We start from the raw sequence: 24,527 nt of genomic DNA, 5'->3' as shown, positions 1-24,527 counted from the left end.
CCCAGACTTGGGGGCACAGGGGAGGCTGGAGAAAAGGCAGAAGCAGCCTCCCACCTGGCAGACAAGTCAAATGAATTTTCCTTGTGGGCTCCCAGAGATGGGGGTGGGAGATGTTGGGAGGGGCTGGAAGAGCCTGTATCCTCTGCTGTGTGTGCAGGGAGGGTGTGGCACATTCCAGAGGAGACTGGGTGGAGTTTATGTGGCTGGATCGGCCTCAGGAGGTTCTAGGCATCAGGAAATTGCACTGAGGTGCATTCTCAGGCTACAGGGGAGGAGCCTCGGGCTCCTGTGCTGTTCGCATCAAATTGTATATGACACAGTTAACCTGTCGTCTTTAATTTCTTCTTTAAAGTGACTCAATCTATGCCTTTACGTAGACACACACAAAAAGGACACAATTAATATATATACTTAGAGGGTCCATTCCCCCAGTGATGATACGTTCCCAGCCTCACACGAGCCAGTAATAGGTAAGGTAACTATCTGGTTTTTAATTGAATCTGGAGTTTCAGTCTCTCTAACATGACTACATTTGATTAACCTGAATGATGTAACAGGCTGGGACCTGACCTCATTAGTAAGCTAAGAACTACATAATTACCTCGTTATCTGCTGATTTGTGCCTTGACTATGGGCTGCAGGAAAAGGGCCAAGAGCCTTTCTTAGTGGGGGCGAATGGATATTTAAATGTGCTGAGAAACTTCCCTAGCTGAGCCCCACCATCCCCAAGCATTAGATGAAGACCTTGCCATGTTGAGTCCCTGTGCATCTTTAAACATCCTGAGTAATGATGATGGTGGGCAACTTCCAGGGTCGTGAGGGGAAAAGATGACTCAGTTTTTTCTCTTTTGGGTATATTATTCTTGAAGCAAGTTCCCATCCTATTACCCAACTCCAGGAGGCAATTATAGGGGTGCTTCTTTTCAGAATCCATCATTGACCTCTTGAAGTTTTCTTGGTGATTTGTGACTCGCTGAACCCTCCATAACTTTTTAAAGTATGGACCACAGGATCACGGAGCATTGGTTAGAGCAGAGGGCCTGTCTCACAGCCCAGGGATGCACTGGGTGTGGCCATGGCTCCCACAGAGCCATCCTGGAAGTGAGGGAGGAAGGTTTCTTACTGTCTTGACCCAATTGCGACACCGTCCAGCTCTGTTTACACCCTTGTCTGAGGAAATGAAGCCAGTCACTCTCGGTGGTTAATCTGAAGGGTGAGAGGAGGCCTGCTCTTATCTGAGTGTCTATCGGAAGGATTTTCTTACCCAGCCATTTCTCAGTTGAGTCTTTTGGCCCCGAGGCAGCCAGATCTCTCTTCTTCCAGCAGAAAAGGAAAATGGAAGAAGAGGCAGCTCATCTGTCCAAGGGTAAATAAATGTTGATTGCAATTACTGTCGGAATTATGTTGAGTAAAATACTTGCCTTTATCCTCCATCCCAATTTAGATGAAGCAGAGAAGGCCACTGGGACGGAATTTACTGTGGCAACTGACATTTTCGTAATCCCCGTTACATTTCGTTTTAAAGATAGTTAAGGAAAGCAGGGAATTAAAGGAATGGAAGCTCAGAACTAATCTGGTTTAGGAAACCCCACAAAAGGGGGTGGAATTCAAGAATATGCTAATGTTGTCGTTACTTGTTTATACGTGTCTAACTAGGGTTCTTTCCTGACCTCGGCAGGTTAGTCTGGAAACGAAGGCAATTTGCCTTTGTGTTTGTGCATCTTTAAAATTGCAAATCAGTCTTTGAATAACCCTTTCATCTCCTGGTCCTGAACTTCCTGGTGAGAAGGCCAGGTAGGAGTTAGACACACAGTGTTGCTTTGTCTCTCTTATTATTTGCCATTCGAATCTTTAGTGAGGGAACTTTCCATACTAATAACAAAAGATAAGTCATATGTTTTGAAAAAGATGCAAAATCATCATTTATGTCAGAGTTACCGACTCGCACTTAAATTGCAGGGTGAGCACCGAAAAAGTAATACATATGGGTGGGAATATAGATTGCAGGATGATTAGAGACCCCTCTTTTAAAGGTGGAATTAAGAAATGGCTGCTTTTCTCTTTCCTCTTTGAGATTTAGGAGAGCTTTATTCAGTCCACTGATTGTATCCTTCCCCCTTAATCAGTTTTAGTTGTGGAGTCTAATGCTCTGTGTCCCCCACTACCGCCCAAACAAGGGGTATGGGGCAGGGGCTTAGAATAGTAGGAAATTGGAGGGGTTGATTGCCCGATACCTGAAGGTAATTTTTAGAGGTTTGAAACAGCTAGCGATCAACAGAGTACAGCAGTGGTCTTTGCAGAATTTTCACACATGTACTCAGTGTTTACCGTTTAAACTCTAGCATCAGAAAGAGTGGATATAGGTATATGTATAACTGAGTTACTTTGCTGTACACCTGAAACTAACACAACACTGTAAATCAACTCTACTCCAATAAAAACAACAACAACAACAACTGTAGCGTCAAACAGGGTCCTGGTTACCTACGTTGGCTGTGTCCCACCTCTCATTGCAGGAACCTCTAAAAGCTGGCAAATAATGGCAATCATTCGCTTATTAAAAAAGCAGATTCCCAGACTAACTCCAGACCAGGAGAGGCCCTGAGAAATCTGAATCTTTAGTGCACGCTTTCGGTGATTCCTTACATCAGGTGTGTTTGGGAAACTATGCCAGTGTGAGTGGAGACCATTCCTGGGCACAGGGGTCTGGAAGATAATTCTTTATGTCTGTCACGAAATCCTATGTTGTTTCTTGGCTACACTGGTCACTTAAAAAAAGTATGCTTATAAAGAGTGTGAGGCTTTTTTAATTTTCAGAAAGGCTTGGGTTCAATTATATATGTCCCTAAGTTAAAGAAATGGAGTGCACTTTTTTTTTTAAAAGAAGATGTTGGGGGTAGGAGTTTATTAATTAATTAATTTATTTTTGCTGTGTTGGGTCTTCGTTTCTGTGCGTGGGCTTTCTCTAGTTGTGGCAAGCGGGGTCACTCTTCATCGTGGTGCGAGGGCCTCTCACTATCGCGGCCTCTCTTGTTGTGGAGCACAGGCTCCAGACGCGCAGGCTCAGTAGTTGTGGCTCACGGGCCTAGTTGCTCCACGGCACGTGGGATCCTCCCCGACCAGGGCTCGAACCCGTGTCTCCTGCATTAGCAGGCAGATTCTCAACCACTGCACCACCAGGGAAGCCCTGGAGTGCACTTTTGTAGTTATTCTAGAAATAGGTAGAATGCCAGAAAAGAGTGCTGGCCTGGAGTCTGCCTTTGGGGCCTGTTTTGCATTCTGCATGGCTGTGTGGTGTTAAAAAGCAAAACTCAACGGATAAATATAAAGATCAAATTGGCTTTCTTCAGCGATTCATGAATTGAGCAGCATCCCGTCTAGCAAGTAGAAAGGATCTCTGAGGAGCTGTATAAAATGGAAGGCTTTTATAGACAGATGGGAGCAGGGACAGGGAAAAAGCAGATTATCTCTCTTTCTTTGGGGGATGGATGGGGTCTATCGGGCAGATTACCTCATTACTGCTGACCGGGAAATTCCAGACGGACTGGTTAAGACTCCATTCCTGGGAGAGGCTGAAACTGCGTTTAGGTCAGGTATTAAGTCTTGGTTGGCTGCCCTGGGGCTTAGCACGAGCAACTCCATTTGGGGCCTGTTGTTTCTTTTTACCAGTGGTTGGGTACATCCCGGGACCCCAGTGAGCCTCTGTCAACCCAGCTTTCTCATCTGGCAAATGGGGGTAACTACGTTGGCCAGAACCATCGCGAAGGAGGGTAATGCGTGTAAATAAAGTAAAAACTCTTTGTGATCGGCTAAGTGCCAGGCCAGTGCTTAATTTTATTTTTTCAGAAATAGTACTAGTTATTAAGTTCTTTTTAAAAATCCCTTTCAAAAGGTAATTGGTATTTTGAACAAGGTATAGTATCTTGGGAATTCCCTGGGGGTCCAGCGGTTAGGACTCCACGCTTTCATGCTGAGGACGCAGGTCCAGTCCCTGGTCGGGGAACTAAGATCCCACAAGCTGTGCAGCGCAGCCAGAAAAAAAAAACAGGTGTAGTATCTTGACCACCTGTTTCTTGCTGCAATCTCTTTTGTAATCATCCACCGTCGTGTCCCCTTTTACAACATTATAGGTTTGAATGTCACAGCAGGAGGTGGTCTAATTCATACTGGTTTTATAAATGGGGACACTCAGGCAGATTGCGCAGTGGTTGTTTTTAGGACTTCATATTCCATAATGAAAATCCACAGCATGACACACAGGTGGCACGGGTGCTGTTCCCGGACTGCAGTGACCTCTAAAATGTCACCCAGGCTCAGGGTGGCTGGTTTGCGAGCGAAGTTTTGTCAGAGGTATTTTAAGCATTAATTGAAAAACTGTTACTAGGCTTTTGAGATGCTTTTCTAACTTTCCTGCACTTGTGTTCAGACATGTAAACAGGCCCCATTTTTCATGTGCGTTTATTGTGGGACGCACCATTGGAGGTAGAGGCTGACTTTCCCTTTCCAACTCAGCAGTCTTCTGAATGGCTGTTAAGATGATTTAAAAAAAAAAAAAAAAGAACTAAATGTAAATGTATGACGTAGCTGTACATTTTTATCAGCAACTTTGGTAAAGCAGAGATAACGTCCTCCCTCAGATGTAGAAGCGGAGGACTAGAGGACTGGTGAGAGGGCCAGAGGGAGCTTAGAGCCCAAGTTTTCAGAGCTTTGTGTTTCTCATTTATTTTTTTTAAATAGCATAAGTAAGGGCCTTGGAGAAGTGACCCTCAGTGACGGGCCACCCTGCTCTGTACAGGCAGAGAAGTAAAAGGACAGGGAGGCTCGTGGAGAGGAGCAGAATGCATGGGATACAGAGGGGAAGGAGACTCCTGGCAGAGGGTGAGGGGGGGGTCAGCGGGAACAGGTTGCAGGGGAAAAGCAGGCCAAGCTGGCTGAGGAACATCAAGTTCATGTCTGAAGACGAGGGGCATCCTTGGGCGTGCCTGTCCAGTGGGGCTTTCTGTGATGATGGAAACGTTCTGTGCTGTCCAGTTTGGTAGCCACTAGCCCCATGTGGCTATGGAGTGTCTGAAATGTGGCTACTGCCACTGAATTTTGGATTTTATTTAATTTTAATCAATAGAGATTTCAATGTAAATAGCCCTAGTGGCTCGTGACCACTCTCTGGGCAGCGGAGGGTGGACTTCTGTGGGGTGTGCAGAATAAATCTGGAGAGGACACTCACAGGAAGAGCTCCCTCTGATTGGAGGGAGGCGAGTGCCACTTGCCTTCTGTGGCCTTGAACGTTCCCGGGCGTGGGTCAGAACCCGTGCCCTGCGCCCCTGCTCTGGGCCACGGCTCTAGTCCTTACTTCTGGGACAGCACACACTGTAGCTGCTTGACTGTCTGGGGTGAGCTGGGCCACCCCCAGCTCCACCTCCCATGTCCATGTCCCATGGTCCATCCGTCACCTGGCACAGGGATTCCCGGGCTTTCGTGCTGGTCTTTAGGGGTCTGTTCTGCTTTGACTTTTGGAAAGCTGTTCTCTCAGAGAAGGTACACTTTGTCCCATCTCTGCCTTTAACCTTGAAGTGAATGCAGATGGGGATGAGGTTGGAGAATTCCCTCACACCCCTGCAGAGGGAGGGAGGGAAGGAGGAAGGGTTTGAGGTGGGGAGTACCCCGAAGAATGAGAGAAATGGGGTGACCTGGGGAGGCTAGGATGGTCTTGTGTTCACAATGCCATGTCCTAAATTTATCTTTTAATTTACATGTATATATATTTTAATTATATAATATATAGAGACTTGAACATCATTTGCTAAAGGTAGCCTAGAATTGAGTTAAAAGGTGAGTATAACCAACTGGTTATGAGTAAAATCACTTAAAAGTATTTTCAGATATATGAAATCAGCTTTTTTTTTCATTTATATATACTACAGCCCCTCCCACTAGCCTGCACATCTTATAGTCAATCTGATACTCACCGAATGAATAATGCACAAAGTGGAGCTTCCTCCCTCCCTCCCTCCCCTCCCAGAGCTTCAGACTCACTGTCCTTTGCATCGAGTTAACAAGCCCCAGTCGTTAAAGAACGATTTTTTTCCCCTGAGTGTCTGCCTTTATAAACATTGTATTTAAGGCTTATGAAGATTTTCAAAATGTGATTTTGAACTCCCTGCTACTGAATTTCTACTGACCCTACTTTTTTTTTTTTTTTTTTTTTTTTTGTGGTACACAGGCCTCTCACTGTTTTGGCCTCTCCCGTTGTGGAGCACAGGCTCCGGACGTGCAGGCTCAGCAGCCGTGGCTCACAGGCCCAGCTGCTCCGCGGCATGTGGGATCCTCCCGGACCGGGGCACGAACCCGTGTCCCGTGCATCGGCAGGCGGACTCTCAACCACTGCGCCACCAGGGAAGCCCTGACCCTACTTTTTACAAAGAACACACTTTTATCATCCTAAAATGTAGCAATCATTTTCAGGTTCCAGAAAAGTAACCTGGCAATGAGTATGTCTCTAGGTGTTAATTTCTTAATAAAATCTTTATTCTATTCTGGTTTTCTATTTATAGACACTGGTCTGTGGTCTTCTGTTGGTTTTTATGGAGGTAGCGATTCAGTTTAGCAGACATTTTTAGCCGACTTAGCAGGATCTGCAGCCCTGAGGATTTAAAGATGGACGAGACCTGGTTCCTGAACTTGTGCAGAGAATTCTTGCTGACGATCTGGCCTCTGCTAGAGGCCCCCTTGGTTACCTGAGGGAGGTGACTGGGCAGAGAGGTGGTGTAGGTCTGCTGGTATAGCTTTTAGGAGCAGGGAGACGTGCCACAGTGTAGCGGGGAGGTGGCTGAAGCCCAGGAATTGTAGAATGTGCCATGATTCTCTGAGACACCATTGCTTCAGGCCACCTTTCAGTGCGTTTGATGGAAGGACCTGCCATTTCACTGTTACAGGCAAAATCAAACCGTGTAGAGGAATTGGTCGTGAGATGTGCAATAAAACTTGATTCTTTTCTCAGGCAACTTTGCAAACTATTAGGCTGTAGATTTTTTTCCCCTTATCCTGCCATTAGAAAAGATCTTTATAAATTGGGCTGTGTATACACAGATGTAGGGTGAGAGTGTGATTTACAAAACGCAGTTGAAAAAAGAGCAAATGCAATGTATTATTACCGAAGAAAAACTGGGATGAAGTAAGCTTAATACAAGTAGTGCTCACTGCAGTTTTTTCTTTTCCTCCTGCTAGAAACCAGAATGATCTTTTCCTTCCCTCTTCAGCCCTGTGTCATGCTGTTGTCACAGTCAGATTTGTCTCAAGTTTTGAAGCACGCCCACAGGAACTCTCTCACCTGAGGGAACTGGGCAATCAGTCACCAGGGCATCTCCTCCGCCAGAGCTCCACCTTTAGACAGGTGTGCCTGCTTGAGGCATGGATGGTATTGCCCTGTGCAGTTGCTGCGAAACTTCCAGGAAGCTACCATTCCTCATTGCTTCTGGGGGAGCAAAAGCGGAAGAAGAATCTGGATGCAGAGAGCTGGCCCAAGGCCCTGTACCTGCCTGCTCACTTTCCTTCTGACTCCAGAGCACCCGTTAGGGCCACCCCAGGGCTGGGCAGGGCTTTCCCATTCCGATAGGTGCTTCTCCCCCGCCTCCGCCCCGCCTCCTTCTGTGGGAGCCACCCGCTTCCGGGTCACCTGGGTGCCAATGGGCCAGTGGCCCTGTGCACACTCTCCACTTCAGCTGAGCCAGGGCTTGTCCGTGGCCCCAGCCAAGGCCCAGCGTGCGCCCCGGGGGCCCCGGCCCCAATGCCTCCTCCGGGAGGGCAGCCAGGAGCTCCTTCAGGGACCGCTCCTTTGGGTGATGTTTTGGCTTTGGGATGACTTCAGCAATGTCCCTAAGAGATGTGGGAGGAGAAGAAGAATATTTTGAGTGTGACTGCCAGGGTGAAGAGAGGAAGCCCATCCACAAGCAGCCTGAAACCCTGGACCTCTTGGAGGAGGGTAAATTCTGTTCTTTGTGCCAGTCTGATCCTTTCCCTCTCAGTGTCTACGTAGGCCTGGCTGTTTCACTGATCTCACAGCAGTCTTTTATTTTCGTAGTGGGGTATAAGGTCAAGTACACACGTCTTACGTGGCGAATGTAAAGCTGCCAGGAGAGAAGCTGCGTTTCCAGCATCCTGGGAAGTCCCCTTGCCCCCCTTTCTTTCTAGTTTACACTTCCTTCCTGGGAGACCACTGTCCTGACTTGTATCACCTTAGATTTGTTTTACCTGTTCTCGATCTATGTAAGTGGAATCAAACAGTGTGTATTATTTTGTCTAGCTTCTGTTGCTTAACCGAGGTCTTTGAAATTCATGCTTTTTGTTTTGTTTTGCGGTACGCGGGCCTCTCACTGTTGTGGCCTCTCCCATTGCGGAGCACAGGCTCCGGACGCGCAGGCTCAGTGGCCATGGCTCACGGGCCCAGCCGCTCCGCGGCATGTGGGATCTTCCCGGACCGGGGCACGAACCCGTGTCCCCTGCATTGGCAGGCGGACTCTCAACCACTGCGCCACCAGGGAAGCCCTGAAATTCATACTTTTTGCAAACGTCGGTAGTCCCCCCTGCATGCACACACTTTACGGCATTCCAGCACTCTGTTTTAAGAGTTTTCATTGTTTTCTTCTGACTGAATGGCTTTTGGGGGGTTAATGGACAAGAAACTGAGTCATTATTAAATAATACGTTTTTGTTTACTTTAGGAAATTGTTTATTTTAAAAAATTATTAATCACCAATTTGAAATAGGGATTTTAAAAAAGTTTGGAAATATTTCAAATAGAAAAGTACTAGGGCTGACATTGAAATTACCTGGGAACTCACCACCAGGCTGTATCAGAGGGGTGCTGCTTTTGGAGAAGAGGGGGAGTGTTTTAAATAAAGATACACCTAAATGCTGAGTGTGAGTTTCCTATTTGGGCTTTTGGGGCTGTCACTCACAGCCCGGAAAAAGGGATTTTTGGGGGGGTGTTGTGAAAAAGAATGTTTAAAGAGTGACTGCAAGAAGTTCTTTAGGTCTTGAGTAAAAGCAATCAAAACACTTTTTCAAAATTCTCCTCTGTGATGGCCTGTTTTCATGTCTCAGAATAACTTTTTATTTTTTAAATGGTTTACAACTGGCTATATACTGAAAGTGTTTTTCTTTTGAGGTTACTGCCCTGAAAATATTAACACTTCACCTATAGGACAGTTAAAGTGTTTAATTGGAGAAAGGGGGAGAGCAGTGCTGAAACCTGGCACCCACTGCCTGGTCCTTTCATGAAAGAGATGGTGGAGGTGAAAGGAGAGAGGAGTAAAAGACCGACTGGGACTGTTCGTTTGTTGGGTTCCTGGAAGTGATCAAGAGAAAGGCCTCCCTCTGCTCTTAAGAACTAGGGCCAGCCCACGTTTCACTGGATCAGCTCGTGTCCCTTGAAGCTGGGCCGCTCAGCGTGCATCCTGCGTACCCACATCACCTGGGAGCTTGTTAGAAATGCAGACTCCCAGGCCCCACCCCAGACCTACTGGGTCAGAATCTGCATTTCAACAAGACCTTCAGGGGATTCCTATGCACATTAAAGTATGAGATGAGCTGCTGCCTAAAAGCATAGTAAGATCATTTTTAAAATCAATTATTGAACCATATGATTCTAAAATGAAAGGTTTCACTAGGTTCTAGAGCAGTATCATATATCCTTGTCAAGAGAAGAAAAATCATATTGTATGTATTTTATGTACATATATCTATATATTTTGAACTTTTTTTTTTAAACTGATAGCCAGATGATGATGATACCAGTGTTTAGTATGTACTTGCCATGTGCCAGGCACCATTCCAAGCACTTTAAGTGGATTCATGCATTTAATCCTTAAAATAACCATAAGAGGTTAAGTACTGTTATCATTTTCCATTTCATAGACTTAAAAGAGGAAGCTTCAGCAACTCTTCTAAAGTTACACAGCTCATAGGTGATTTCAGCCTACATAGACTGGCTCTAGGGCCCTGCATAGACTGCTCTTAGGTACTGTGCTAGCAGTTCTCAAGGTAGGGTCCCTACACAGCAGCAGCAGCATCACCTGGGAATGGGTTAGAAATGCACATTCTTGGGCCCCGCCCTAGACCTGCTGAGTCAGACATGCTGGGGTGGGACCCAGCAATCTGGGTTTTAACACACCTTCTGGGTGATTCCAGTGCACCTCGTCCTGTGCTGGTCCACATCTCACAGATGACAGGGTCTCTACTTTGGGATCACATTCGATGGTAGGGGTCGGGGGGCGGGGGGGAACAGTCTCTGTATTTGCCGTCTTAAGATAGACTGTTACATTTCTCTTCCTTGTCTCTTCTTTGTTCCCAACCAATTTCCCTCCTTTCTGTAATAAAATTTTTTTTTAGCTGTCCTGAAGGTGAAAATAATATTTTCAGGACAGTAACTGCAAAAGAAAGATACAATTGCCCCTCGGTATCAGCCGGGGATTGTCTCCAGGACCCCCTTGGATACCAAAACCCACGGATGCTCAAGTCCCTTATATAAAATGGCATAGTATCTGCATATAACCTACACACATCCTCCCGTATACGTTAAATCATCTCTAGATTACACATGATACCTAATACAATGTAAACGCTATGTAAGTAGTTGCCAGTGTGGCAAATTCAAGTTTTGCTTTTTGGAATTTTCTCTTTTCTGAATATTTTCAATCTGGAGTTAGTTGAATCTGCATATGCAGAACCCATGGATATGGAAGGCCAACTAGACTTCTTTGTCAACATGCTTAATTTTCTTTGTAAATTGAAATTCACTAGACTTGTTCCCGGCCTGAAGGAAGTCTGTGGCGTAGATCAGGAAGACAGGTTTCGTTTGGAAGGCTTGGTTTCTGTGTCCAGTTTTGCTGGAAGCCTGACCTGTATCCCAGAGCAAGGTGTTCACTGGGCGGGACCCTGTTTTCTTCTGACCCTGTGAATAGTGAGAATATGTGCAAGACATGGATGTAACCATGTTCCCTGGATTCTGAGGTGATCTAGGTGGTTTTCTACACCACTAATGGTTCTAAAAGAGATACTTCTGATTGAAAACTGAAGGACAAAATGAGTTTGGGGTGTAACACTCATATTGGTAGCCATGGATACAGGAGACATTTGTTGTTCCCTCCCAGGTCTCCTTGTGGGGGTGATAGGCTTCCCAGTGTCACCCGTTTAATCTTCAAAACAGCCTTTGAAATAAGCATTACTCCCATTTTGCACTCAAAGAGACTGAGGCTCAGATATGTCGTCCAGAGTCCCAGGGCCACAAGCACAGAGCAGGGCCCTTGCCCTGCCTTGGGGTCTGCCCTCCGCCACACCCAGGCTCTCAACTAGTAGAGCCTCGGGCCCTTGCCTCCCATTACCTCATGTCCTCCTCATAACCCACAAGGCACCCAGAGAAGCAGCTTGCTTGGCTCACACAGCTGTCAGAGGCAGCATTGCTCTTTCTGTCTTCAGGAGAGAAAATACCTGGGCTCTGTGTCTTCTGGTCACTGGAGGCTTGCGTTGTGCAGAAACTGAGTCGATCTCAAGTGATTTCTTACTGAGTGGTGTTCTTGAAGACAGGCTTTGCTTGTTTTCCCCCATCCCGTCTGCTCAGGACGAGCTGGAGCGGGGGAATCGCAGTGATGCTGAGTGACATGGTGGTCACACCCCCTCTGTGCCCGAGTGGCGGCACCTACACCAGGAAAACACTGGTGAAGAGTGGAGTTTTGTCATCACTCCCTTGTGGTTTGTTGCACGGCAGTTTCCCTCAGCTTTCTCAAGGAGAGGCCTGAAGAAGCCCGACTAATGTTTTTTCACCTGGACGCTTCTGAGGCTGTTACCCAATTGCAAGCTTGGTCACTCGGTTCCTGGCAGGCGTCATTCAGGATTGCCTTCGGGTGGCAGGATTTGAAAAGAGCATGTGGCATGGTCTGGGGTTTACTGAGACCGCGGGACAGCGCACGTCCCCTCCTCAGAGGCGCCTGCTGTCAGTCTTTCGCACAAAGGGCAGTTTTCAGGTGCTGAGCACTAACCAGTAATTATCACCTGCAAAAGCCGAGATGAAAACGATGGCCAACGTCCCATGTCCAAATTCTCCAGATGGTTCCAAGGTGAAGCACAAGAAGCAGTGCAAATGGAGCTCATTCCTCCAGTTTGAGAGGGACATCCTGGGCTGCAGGGGCAAGGCTGGGCCATGTGGGGAATGGTGCCGCGTCCCGCTGGTGGTTGTTCTGTCTTGTGGGGTGGGAATGTCCACCCCATGGAAAGAGCCATCAGGCCTGGGCCCTGCGGTCTGTATTGATTCAGCGTGGCCAGCAGCACTGAGTCCCTACAGGACTGTCTCCTGTAGGGTCACGTTAGAGAAAGGAGCTGGCCTAGCTTATCAGCACTGACCTCAGCACTGTTACAAAGGTCTCTCTGCCCATGGTTTTCATCACCTTGGTTTCAGCCTAGGGTTTGTTTGTTAGTATCCATGGCTACCCCACCCCTCTGGTGACGTCCCTTGTTCAGGGCGGTTCTCTTTCTGGGGTGGGGGTACCAGCATCATCCCAGGGCTGGCCATGGGCAAAGCTGGCCAACAGCCTGTGCATTTTGGGGTCCCCTCTCTGCCCTGCCCACTTGGGGCACCTGTCCCCCAGTCCCCAGCCGTCTTGTGTCTGAACTCCCCAAGAGCATTTTGTCACCTGGTACTTCCTGCTTGTTCCATACGAATTTATACATGTGTCTGACTTTCCCAGTTAGGCCTCGAAGTCCTCGAGGGTAGGATTCATGTGTTTACTCAGCTGTGGTTAAGGGCCCCAACTTGGGGGTCAAATAGAATCAGACCCTCTCATTATAGCTCTGTGACCTTGTGCAGTTTCATGTCTGAAATGTGGGTAATAGTATTACTTCCTTCCTAGTTTGAGGATAGACCCTGAAGGCGGGATCTACATCCAGCACTTAGACATCTAGCACTTAGCAGAGTGCTGGGCACACAGTGAGCGGTCCATAAGTGAGCCACTTGCTTATTACCAAGGAGGCCTTCATTCAATGCTCTGGTGATGAATGGCCACCGTAGGTCAACTCTGAGTGTTCGAGGTTAGGGAAGGGTGGATGGTTATAGCACCCAACAGACCAGGTTCAAGTACATGCTTATGTCCTGTCTGGCTTTGGACGAGTCACTTAGCCCCTCTCTCTGTCTCATGGTGTTTCACGGGGGTCATATTTGTGTCATCGGGTTATTCTGGGTTTTAAGTGAAATAATATTTATAAAATGCCCATGGTAGCAGTTAGCATGTTGTAAATACTTAGTAGTTATTTCCTTTCTTCTTCCCGGCCTCTTCAGTAACTTGCTTTGGTGCCCTGCTCTCAGACTACCCTGGCAAGGGGAAGTGAGCCTGTCCAATCGTCACACTAAAATTTCAGCTGATGGTGATGTTGATGGGCAGGTACATGTAGCCAGAGCTGTACGGTCAGGTCTCTGCTCTTGGCAAGACACCTCGCTCCCGCCTCCCAGTGCACAGACCCAGCACCATGCAGATGCTGGTCGTGGCCAAACAGACCACTCTTCGCGATGGACTGGGCTCTAGGCCGGCCTCTGCCACCACGCCGTCCCACAGACCGTCCCTGAAGCTGCCATGATAAACCAGCACCTTCCACCTAAGAGCAGTCGTAGTAGCCAGCAGCCTGCCCGTTTGCTTCTGGCTTAAGACCACAGCGGCTTATTAGTTGATGCCTTTCTGTTAATGCAGCTTCTTCCTCAGCAGCTGTGTGCCTCATCATGTCTTTGTGTCACACTGGATTTGAACTTGACTGCCTCTTTCCAGATGGCTTCTTTTTCATGCAGGAAGCCTGGCAGGGAGGGGATACCTCCCCTTTCCAAGACACATGCTCATCTGGAGGTGATGAGATATACACCAGGCTTTTATGTTTTCACCCCTCTCTGGGCCCTCTGGTTGCTTAGAAATGAGCCTTTCTTTGCAAAGACTGGTCTGGGAGTAAAACAAAACCTTCCATTTTTTTTGAGCATCAACCATGTGTCGGGCCCCAAATGAATAAGACTCAGCTGCCATCATGTGACTTATACAGGTGGGAAGGGACCTGGGACATTCGTAAGAATTAGGTTCGTTATGCTTCTGGCCATTTTTGACGTGAAGCCATTTAAACAAGAATACAAAGCATTTGTTCTGCCTTTTTTCGTTTTGTTCTAATTACTGACAGATGAGCATTGTTTTTTATTACCAGGTACTGTGGGTCTCACCCTGTTCCTGTACACACTTCAAGGGCTGCATGAAAATAGTTAGGTTTTATTTGTTTTTTAAGGCAAATCATGTGTGTCTTACGGGTCTTAGTAGTTAATACACTTGGGCTTTGGGGCCAAGTCTCAATTATTTTGAAGATAGATGTTGAAGGGCAACAGGCAAAGGAAGGGCATGGCTGAATCTCCAAGAAGTGGCTGTAACTTGGGAGAAGCGTGGAAGAGTAAAACTGGAGAGAGCTGGCTCTCGGTTTTCTTATGGACGTATCATGAAATTCTTCTGCCATCTGAGCAAGTATTTATGACAACTATCTCTGTGTAAAATAGATAGCTAGTGGGAACCTGCTATAAAGCACAGGAAGCTCAGCTCGGTGCTCTGTGATGACTCAGAGGGATGGGATGGGGGGTGGGGTGGGAGGGAGGTCCACGAGGGAGAGGATATATGTATACATATAGCTGATTCACTTCATTGTACAGCAGAAACGAACCCAACATTGTAAAGCAGTTATATACTCCAATAAAAAATAAATACATAATAAATAAATAAAATAAAAATAGTCTAGTCTGTGTGAGATAGATTAGTACCTTTATGTGCCGTTCATCAGTGCTGATTTTTCGAATGGATGATTTGCTATTCCTAAACAGTTTTGCTGTCTGAGAACATTCTGTGGCCGGAGGAAGGCTCCATCATGAGATCGTGGAAGAATGTGTTTACCTTGTCATGTTATGAGGACGTGGCTGGAATATGGCATAGGTGGTTCAGGGATGCTTGCTTGCATGTTATTTGGTGGTAACTTAAAATATTGAGGTATAATTTACATACTGTAAAATTCGCCCATTTTAAGTGAACAGTTTAGTGTTTCTTAGTAAATTTACTGAGTTGGCAACCATCACCATAATTCGGTTTTGGAACATACACATCTCCCTCCTGTCAGATCCTTCGTGCCTGTTTACAGTTAATCCGCATTCCTACTCCTACTAATCTCAGGGAACCAGCGATCTGCTTTCTGTCTCTATAAGTTGCCTATGCTGGATAGTTAATATGAATGGAGTCATATAATAGATGGTCTTTTATGTCTAGCTTCTACTGAGCATAACATTTTCGTTTGTTTTGGACACCTTTTGGGGGAAGTGGATTTATTTGGTAGAGCTCCCTTGGTCAGAAGTGGAACTTCTATTTGAAATACTGTTCTCCTGGAGAGAGAAACTTGTGACGGTTTATTTTAGATTGAGTATCTAGAAAACTGGTGCTTGAAAAGTGCAGCTTGTGTTTGTCTTCCTGTTTAAAGAGTCATTTGTTATTCCTCATTTCTCGGAAGAGAAACCCAAGACACACAATTACAGGAGTTTGCCCAGGGCCTCATGACCTTGGTAGAGTCTCCTATGAAAACCTCAGCCTCAGGGCCACAGAGTCAGGGATCTGACCTACACTGCAGATGCTTTTTGCTTTCTTTGTGCTTCTTAAACTTTGTTGATTTGTGCTGACCTCAGCCTTGCCCTGGCGTTCTTTGTGGCTCCTTAGTTTAGTTCAGGAGCCAGACTGGCCTCGGTTCAGTTCCCTCCATATGCAACCTCATTTGCTGTGACCTTGGTCGGGTCCTTAACTTCTCTGAGCTTCAGTTTCCTCATCCATGGAGTAGTCATCATAACAGCGCCTACCCTGCAAAATTGTTCTGAGAAGTAAACGAAAGAAGCACATTAAATCCCCGGACATAGCAGGTCCTCCATAAATGTTAGCTGCTGCCCCTGCTAGGAGTCTCCTTTTATTTTGAAATTCGCCATTTGCGAGCTGTGTGACATTGGATGAGTTAGTTAACCTCTCTGGGTCTCAGTTTCTCATTTGTAAAATGAGGTTAATGTGAGTGCCTACCCTGTAGTATTTATTGCTCTGAGAAATAAATGATATAATCCATCTAGAGGGCTAAGAACAAGGCCAGGCTGTAGTCAGCATGCTTTGGTAAAAGTAGGCTACTGCTACTAATTTCTCTTAAAAGGTACCTCAGGAAGGACCCTCTATTGTAGTCAACTGCATATTTTTTGAAAAATATTTTAAGTAATGTTTTCCCCATCAGTGCATGATCACTACAAAAAAAAATTTTTAAGCACAAAAAAGAATATTAAAATTGGTAATTCTATCCAAATATCAGTGTTTTTAATGGCTTTGCTGTTTTCTTGTGTGTATTGTAAATCCGGACACCCCCCCGCCGGTGAGATTATATGTATTTTGAAAACATAACTGGAGTAATAGTGCACATGCTTCCGTAGGAGTTTTTCATTTCTGCCTCTGACTTCTGTAAGTGGGCTCTGTCAAAGACCTCAGAACCTCCCGGAGGTTCTCCCTGCATCTTCTGCACCCCAAGCCTCCGGTCACTGTGTATGTGGTGACACTATGTGCCTGACTGGTTAATGCTGGAAAAAACCCTGGCCCAGGTGTACGTTTTATCGGGTTCAATTGTTAAAGCATGTTAAATATTTCTACAATTAGCTTTATAAAAGGGCAACACAAGGGGTCCTTGTGCTGGGGGATACAAGAAACTACACAGGCGATAACATCATTAGAGCTTAATATTCACACACACACATGCACACTCACAATCACGTGCGCTCGCGTGCGCATTCAAGTAAAATGGGGAAATCGAGTAAGATTCCTGGATTGTAGCAATGTCAGTACCCTGGTTGTGAATATAGTGTTACAAAATGTTACTGTTGGGTGACACTGAAAGGGTATATGGGATCTCTGTGTTATTTCTGACATCTGCATCTGATTATCTACACGTGATTAACGACAGTGATCTCAATTAAAAAAAATAACTTCAAAAATATAAGTATAATTTCCGTTTAATACAATCCCAGAGCAAAAAGCTGCTCCGAATCTTGTTCTCTTATGTTAGGGTGACATAGAACCAAGATTAGTTTAAAATGTAGCCTGGTTGTCTTTTTTCCCAGGAAAGCAGAGGACTTGGTCCTTTGAGGAGAGCAAGGGGGACATTAGCTAGCCCTAGAGTTGCAGCACAAGCTTCAACAGAGAGGCCTTTGTACCCGCCGGTAGATGACAGGGGACGCCATGCTCTCCTAGAGCGAGCTGGCTAAAGGGCTCCCGGGTCTTGTCTGTACCGTTGCAGAGCATCACAGCTGTGCAGCATGAAAACCACCTCCTGTCCGAGGCACAGGAATCTTCACTTAAGGATTTCTTGTGACCTGGAGCTGATGATCTATTTAGAGCAATTTGAGCTGGACTCCATCTCCATCAAATTAAATTCTGGTTCAAAGCAACCCTGTACATCTCCCTTGCTTTTCCCTGTGGGAAGAGAAGGAAAATGCCTGAGGCAATGCTCCCTCCAGTGGCTGGAGGGTTCCTGCCATAAACTGGGTAGAGGAGAGGCCAGCAAAGGAACCTCTGCTCATCCCCCCAGCCCCCAGCTCTGAGGGCCCTGTGTTGGGAGGGTTTCAGATTTGGAACCAGATTTCAGGTCTCCTCCTTAAGCTAGAAAATCATTCCAACAGATCAGATTTCTCTGCGCTCACCCACTAGGATGATCTCTACTTGGATTTATAAAATATTTAGAGACCTATCGCTCTCCAGTTGCAGTTAGCCATTAGTAACGCTACTGAGTTTGGTTTAGCAATACACTTCAGTTCCCAAAGGCCTTGCATGGGCTGTGACTGCAAGTGGGTTGTTGCGAAAGCTAAGTCCTCTACGCTTAAAAGAATGATTTTCTAGAGTCTTAGTTATGAGGAGTTACTAACAAGTTATTATGTAGCCCCTAAGTGGCTGGTTTCAAAACATTTTACACTTTGGCCCTAAATCCATTTGCTTTCACTCCTTCCTCCTCAGAATAAAACCCATGCTACCTTCATGGTATTTGGACTACAAATCGATTCCTTGCCATTGATTTAAAATAAAACCACCCTGAGATTTTTCTGGAGACTAAAGCCTTCTTTCAGTGCTCACCCTTTTTCTCCAGTGGAAGAACACAGTCCTAAAGTGGCCCGCAGACCGCCTCTTAAGGCCTCTTAAGCAAATGGCATATGTCATGAAATACCATATGTGAGAGTATTGGGTGGGAGTGTGGATTAAAAAAACAAAATCTGTCACCCTGGTTTTCATGGTTTGGAAACCGGTTGCATAGCCTTAGAATTTAGTCCATTTGGGGAAGAGTGGGCTGTGAGCCATTATGAAATTATCAGCTAAGGCTGTTTAATAATTATACCAAGAGCTGCTTTGGGAAGGACCCAGTCTATCCACGTAGTGGGGTCTGTACAGCGAGTGGGTTCGAGATCCTCTGGCTCTTTCTGACGGTTCATACCTCGGTCGCTGTGCTGCTGACCCACTTTGGTTTGCTGACCGTATACGAAGCCAGACCCCTTTCCACTCCAGCGCCCTGCCCTCAGCACCACCCCTGAGTGTGCACGTGCGTATGTGCACGTACGCACACGCACACACACACACACACACACACACACACGGCGTCAAGGCTTTGCAGTGAACAGTAGACCCTGCCCCCTCACCCCACAGCTTGAATCTTTTCTCTGGAACCGGGGAACAAAACCTGGTGGGGCTGAACCCAGCAAAACCAATCACCCTTTATGCCCAGTACGACTTTAGTCACTTTTTTAGGTGGGTTGTTTGTTTGGCAGGCTTGTAGCATCAGTAGTTTCATTGTCGTTTTTATTTCTTGCAGTTTTATGTGCTGAAAGAGTTGGCCAGATGACTAAGACATATAATGACATAGATTCTGTAACTCGGCTTCTTGAGGAGGTAAGTGATTTGGGGCAAGGCAAAGAGTCATTTATAGCTGATTATAATTTATATCAACTAAAGCATACATTACTATCTTTCTCGGTGAAGGATCTCAGCAACTGAGCCCTCTCAGGGTAGAATTCAGTGGCTTTATTTTATTTATCTTTTGAACTGAGAGCTATGTTGGCTTCTGTCACTGTAACTTTGTACGAGGTATTTTGGATTTTAAAAGGAATGTATTAATGACACAGAATAGGGTGGCATTTAAATGCTTGCTGTAGAATACCCTGTTTAAGATTTATAAACCCTTAAAATATATACTAATGATATATGTTAAGTGTATACAAAAAATGTCAGAAAAATACATCATTATCCATCTTTGTAATGTTTTAGTTGCATTTTGTTATGTTTTTATTTACATCCGGTTAAGGGAATATTATTATGCGGTGTCAGCATGGAAATAACCAAAACAAGCATGGCAAGGAAAATTTAGGAAACGTGCTTGGGATTAGATGAGCTGCAGTTAGTTTAGAGACTATGCTTTTCTCAATTTCTTCTCAGCATTCTGTTGACAGTTGAGAATTAAGGTGCTTTGGTGGCCTCTGGAAGCAGATGAGTGTAATGTGTGTATCCCCATGCCTTCAACAGGCCAGAACGTGGTAGGTTCTCAGTATTTATTGAATAAGTGCCCATCTTAAAGCACTACCTCCCACTCTCCCCACAAAATCAGACCTCAGATGCAGAGGTGCTAACCTTTTTTTTAAAGATTTTTTTTTTGATGTGGACCATTTTTAAAGTCTTTATAGAATTTGTTACAATATTGCTTCTGTTTTATGTTTTGGTTTTTTGGACCTGAGGCGTGTGGGATCTTAGCTCCCTGACCAGGGATCGAACCCACACCCCCTGCGTTGGAAGGCGAAGTCTTAACCACTGGACCGCCAGGGAAGTCCCAGAGGTGCTGACTTTTAGACCCTGGTTTCTGCTCTAGAATCTAGAATGATTTGGGGTCATGTGACTCTTCATTAGCCCTTCTTGAGGAAGAGAGTAGAAAGATATGAGAGACACAGAAATCATCATTTTCAGCCAGTGGCAGAACAAAGTTGAAACACAGGACCAAGCAGGAGTGTGGGACCTGAGATTTTTTGGTGGGGGGCATCTTTTCATCCCTTTATTAATTTATTTATTTTTGCGGTACGCGGGCCTGCCACTGCTGTGGCCTCTCCCGCCGCGGAGCACAGGCTCCGGATACGCAGGCCCAGCGGCCACGGCTCTCGGGCCTAGCCGCTCCGCGGCATGTGGGATCCCCCCAGACCAGGGCACGAACCCGGGTCCGCTACATCGGCAGGCGGACTCTCAACCACTGCGCCACCAGGGAAGCCCTTTTCACCCCATTTTTATGTCTCTCTCTTTCCCTGTGCTTTTCCCTTCTGCACATCCAGTGTTCTCCTACCTGCTCTGAGGGCTGGACCCTTCCAATACTCCCCTACCCCTACCTCAAGTTCCTGAGGGTTCACCTGCCCTGCTACACACTCCCCTCCCATTCTCCTGAAGGCCACCCACGGGTAGACCCAGTGTAGCTGAGACAGGGCAGGAGCCGAGACCCGCTTGACCACCTGCATGTCAGGGAAGTTACAAACTCCTCAGCCCCGAATAAGTGAGTTTAGATTTTTTGGCCGTGTGACAGGGCCATTGGTGAGGCATTTTAGGGCACTGGCCTTCTGGTGACTCTCCAGTTGCAGCCGTCTTGGCGGCTGGCATTATTGACCTCGTAGGCTAGCTTGGTTGGCACCTCCAACTTTTGAAAATAGTTTTTACCATGTTCCCCCTTCCTGCTGTGTCAATTTTCCCCAACACTGTCCTGTTTCTAAATCCACTCCTCACTCCATACCCAGTTAGTCCTCAAGTCTTCTGAGGGAGGTCCTACGTCTGTACCTTTATTATTTTTTTTCCAAGGCCACCACTCCAGCTTCTGGAGCCCTGGCAGTGAGATTTGAGTTTTCTCTCTGCTGTCATCTTCCCTGCAGCTGCCAGCCTCCCACGCCCTCTTTAATGACCTCAGCTTCCCGCGACACTCAGAACTCCTGGGCACGGCATTCAAGGCTACACACTTGATCACATTCCTGAATCCTCCTAATACTTATCACCGGGACCTGCCTCCTGCTCTCCCACCTGTGACCTTTTGCACCATTTGGCCCCTCTGTCTTTTCTTGCCTTGAGTGTCATACTGCAGGGCTCATTGGGGATCTCTGAAGCTCTCACACTCCTCCAGCCCCAGGTAGTCCGTGCCCCAGCCAGCCCTGAGCTCGGGAACCACCCTGTCATTCTGTTGGCTTTGTTCATCCAACTGGATTGGTTAGAAGTTTTTCCAAGGCGAGGACCCTATTGGGTCCTGATTTCTTTCTCCCTTTTAATCTTGGAAATGATGGGCCTTTGATAAGTGTCTGCCTCTGTGGTCACGCTTAAAATTAAGGGTAAACTTTGAGAGCTGGGTGTCGTCTGTGCATCATCTCATTAATTCTGCGATAGTTCTCAGAAGTAGATGCCACTATTTCCCCCATCCTACTGTGAGGGGACCTACATTTGAGAGGACAGGCGACACCCGGTGGCTCAGCTGCTTTCCAGCCCGGGCCCTTAACCACTATGCACGTGGCCCTGTTGATTTTGGCTGTAGTTGTTTACTGCCCTGTTTATTTAGTTTTGGGGAGTACGGTGAGTTGATTGTCAATGAGACATTTTTACTTTAAAAACATGAACTGGATAACTTTTTTTTTAATGGGATGCTGCTTCAGTGAGTATCCATGGCCCGTGGTTCCTGGCTTCTGCCGGGTGTGAGCTGGCAGGGCTGGGTGAGGACTTGGCAGGGCCAGACCCGTCTCTGCTTGGATGTTTGAGGACCACGTCAGAGGAGCCTGGGACTCCAGCCCTGTATGGAGATCCTGGTCATCAGCACTTCACAGCTCATTGCTTAAATGAGTGTCACTGTATCAAGAAGTATGCTGTCATCTTTAAAAAAAAACTGAGTTGCTCAAAAGAATATTTGTGGGGCAGTCTCTTCAGGTGGCTCTTTGCCGTGTTTTTTTGTTTTATTTTTAACAGCTCACCATGGCCATGGTCTGTGTGCATCAGCGTGTTTTATATACAGCGCTGTGCCTCTCCTTTTCCTGATAAGAATCACATCTGAGTTGCTGCCTTTCTTTGGAACTAGGCGGGTTTTCTGGTTAAAGTCTAATTGCCCCAGTCGCGTGAAGGTTGTGCCATGCTGTGCTTTTCTTGGCTTTGGTTCCGTTTCCTCTGGTCGTTTGCTTTGGTTTTGCACGGCTGCCGCAGGCAGGCGGGGTGCTGGCGGGATTTGCACGGGATGCCGGAGCACAGCCCTTGGCCAATGTGAAGAGTTTGCTTTCGGGTTAAAGGGGAAGAGGATTCTGCAGCTCGCCCTGGCTTCTGCTGCTGTTCGGAATTTACCTTTGGGCAAAGCTGTCTCCTCCCCAGTTACGGAGAGGGTTATTCCAGGAGCTCCTTAGTCATGCTTTTTTATCCCCAAATGGGTGAATGAGATGAGTCAGCTGCTCAGCGTGGGAGGCAGGCAGCTCTCCGTCTCTGGGGCCGTGCCAGGCGGCTCGAGTGTTCATGGTCATTGCTAAAAGGGGCTGAGACACAAGCCACAGTCTTTTTAAAAAAAAAAATTTATTGGAGTATAGTTGCTTTACAAGGTTGTGTTAACTTCTACTGCCCAGCAAAATGAATCAGCCATACATATACGTATATCCTACAGTGCATTAAGTTTTCAGCGAAACATAGCTGCGGAGAGGGAGCTAGGAGAGCCAGAATGAGCCCCACCTGACCGCCATCTCCTGGGGAATAAAAGAACCAATTCTTCTAATGGCTGATTTCCCAATTGAGACTTATTTATGGTCTCATTTTCTCACTGGAGTTTGATCCAGTGGTCATTTCCTAGCTGTTTTCCTGGTTTTCGAGGTAAATATTTATCACATGTTGGCTGGTTGTAAGAAATGAGACTCTTTTCATTACTGAAATTCTTTTTTTTTTTTTTTTTTTTTTTTGCGGTACGCGGGCCTCTCACTGTTGTGGCCTCTCCCGTTGCGGAGCACAGGCTCTGGACGCGCAGGCTCAGCGGCCATGGCTCACGGGCCCAGCCGCTCCGCGGCACATGGGATCTTCCCGGACCGGGTCACGAACTCGCATCCCCTGCATCGGCAGGCGGACTCTCAACCACTGCGCCACCAGGGAAGCCCGATTACTGAAATTCTTAAAGAGAAACCCAGCTGGCCTTTTGCCTTAGAAAAACCAGAGACCTTCTGATGACTTTTTTGTTTAAGAATTTCATTTCATCTCTGAATATTTTTACTCTAACTTCCTTTTTTTTTTTTTTTTTCCCAGCAGAGCATTTTCTTTATGTTACTATACAGATTAGATTTTGGGTGTAGACACAGTGAGAGTTGTCCCCTCCGGAGGGCAAGGAGGCCCTCAAGTCTGAGATTTGACGTGTATTGGGGTATAGTGGGGAGGGGCGAGGGGCTTCGTTGTCGAGCCCCTCAGCATTTGTTTCCTTCCCCTGCCTGCGTCCCATTCCTCTTGGGTTCTGGCCCCTGTGTGCCGTGGGACGCCTTCAGCATTCTTCACGTGCTCATCGGTGCCTTGCCCAGCCTGTCTTCATCATTATGATTCTGGCTTGATTCGTTTGCACTGAAATCTGCCTACGAAATGTCTATGTGTGCTGGAACTTAGCAGCTGGATTGCATGACGGCAAGCAGCACAGAACGGTAGGCAGTGAACCAGCGAGCATGAAGCACCTGCTGGGTATTCAGTCTGAGGGCTTGCTCTAGTAGAAAGATCTAACTTGACTGGAGTGAGAGATTTATGGAGACCACACTTCCAAAGGGAAATGGACGGTGGTACTACAGTTTTCACGGAGAGTTAGCCAGCTGAAACCACCTGCACTAGTTGCTAATTTTGAGACGGCCCCTGTAGAAGTGGGTTCCCTCACACAATCCCTGTGGGTCATTTCCTCCCAGTACCAAATACGCACAACCGTTGTGTCTGAAAAGTAATAAAGGGCCGCTGAGATAAGGACCCTCCTTGGTAGACACAGTAGCCGTCACGGATGAATGCACAGAGAGGGGCTTCTCGGTTCGTTGGGCGACTCACTGGTCCCCTTTGTTCCCTGGGAGGGCACGAGGGGGAGGCACAGATTGGGAAAGAGTTGGAGGAATTTATGGCTCACTTGACATGACACCCAGCTGGCTTCTGGGACAGCAGTTACAGGTTTCAGGACCATGGAAGACCTAGGGGAGAGAGACCATCATTCATGCAAGAGCTCCAGAGAGCCAAATCGCTGTTGGATTCAGTCCCCCCAAACTATGCTCTGACCTCCAGTGCTCTGCTCTTAATTCAGCCAAACTCCCATGATGAGCAAAGGAAGGTGCGCTACTGTTGCATGGTATAATTTGGTGGATATATAAAAAGTTAGAAACAAAAGATGCTTTTTGAAATATCTTACCACTCAATGAATCATAGCGCTAGAAGATTCTT

The 24,527-nt window shown here is 46.7% G+C and overlaps 1 protein-coding gene across 10 annotated transcripts in view; it reads left to right on the top strand.

Moving 5' to 3' along the window:
- Positions 1-24,527, top strand: part of TRAK1 (trafficking kinesin protein 1) — a 101,299-nt gene that overhangs the window by 37,829 nt on the left and 38,943 nt on the right. For all 10 annotated transcript variants that reach the window (XR_009520861.1, XM_060022277.1, XM_060022276.1 and 7 more), the window contains one exon: positions 18,919-18,995. Coding sequence is in view for 9 of the 10 variants with exons in the window: in XM_060022277.1 (XP_059878260.1) it covers positions 18,919-18,995 (77 nt within the window). In the remaining variant the exon portion in view is untranslated. The remainder of the gene's footprint in view (positions 1-18,918; positions 18,996-24,527) is intronic.

The sequence above is a fragment of the Delphinus delphis genome, chromosome 10 (genome assembly GCF_949987515.2).
Source record: "Delphinus delphis chromosome 10, mDelDel1.2, whole genome shotgun sequence".
Taxonomy (NCBI): Eukaryota; Metazoa; Chordata; class Mammalia; order Artiodactyla; family Delphinidae; genus Delphinus; species Delphinus delphis.
This window is presented reverse-complemented; position numbering and strand designations above follow the sequence as displayed.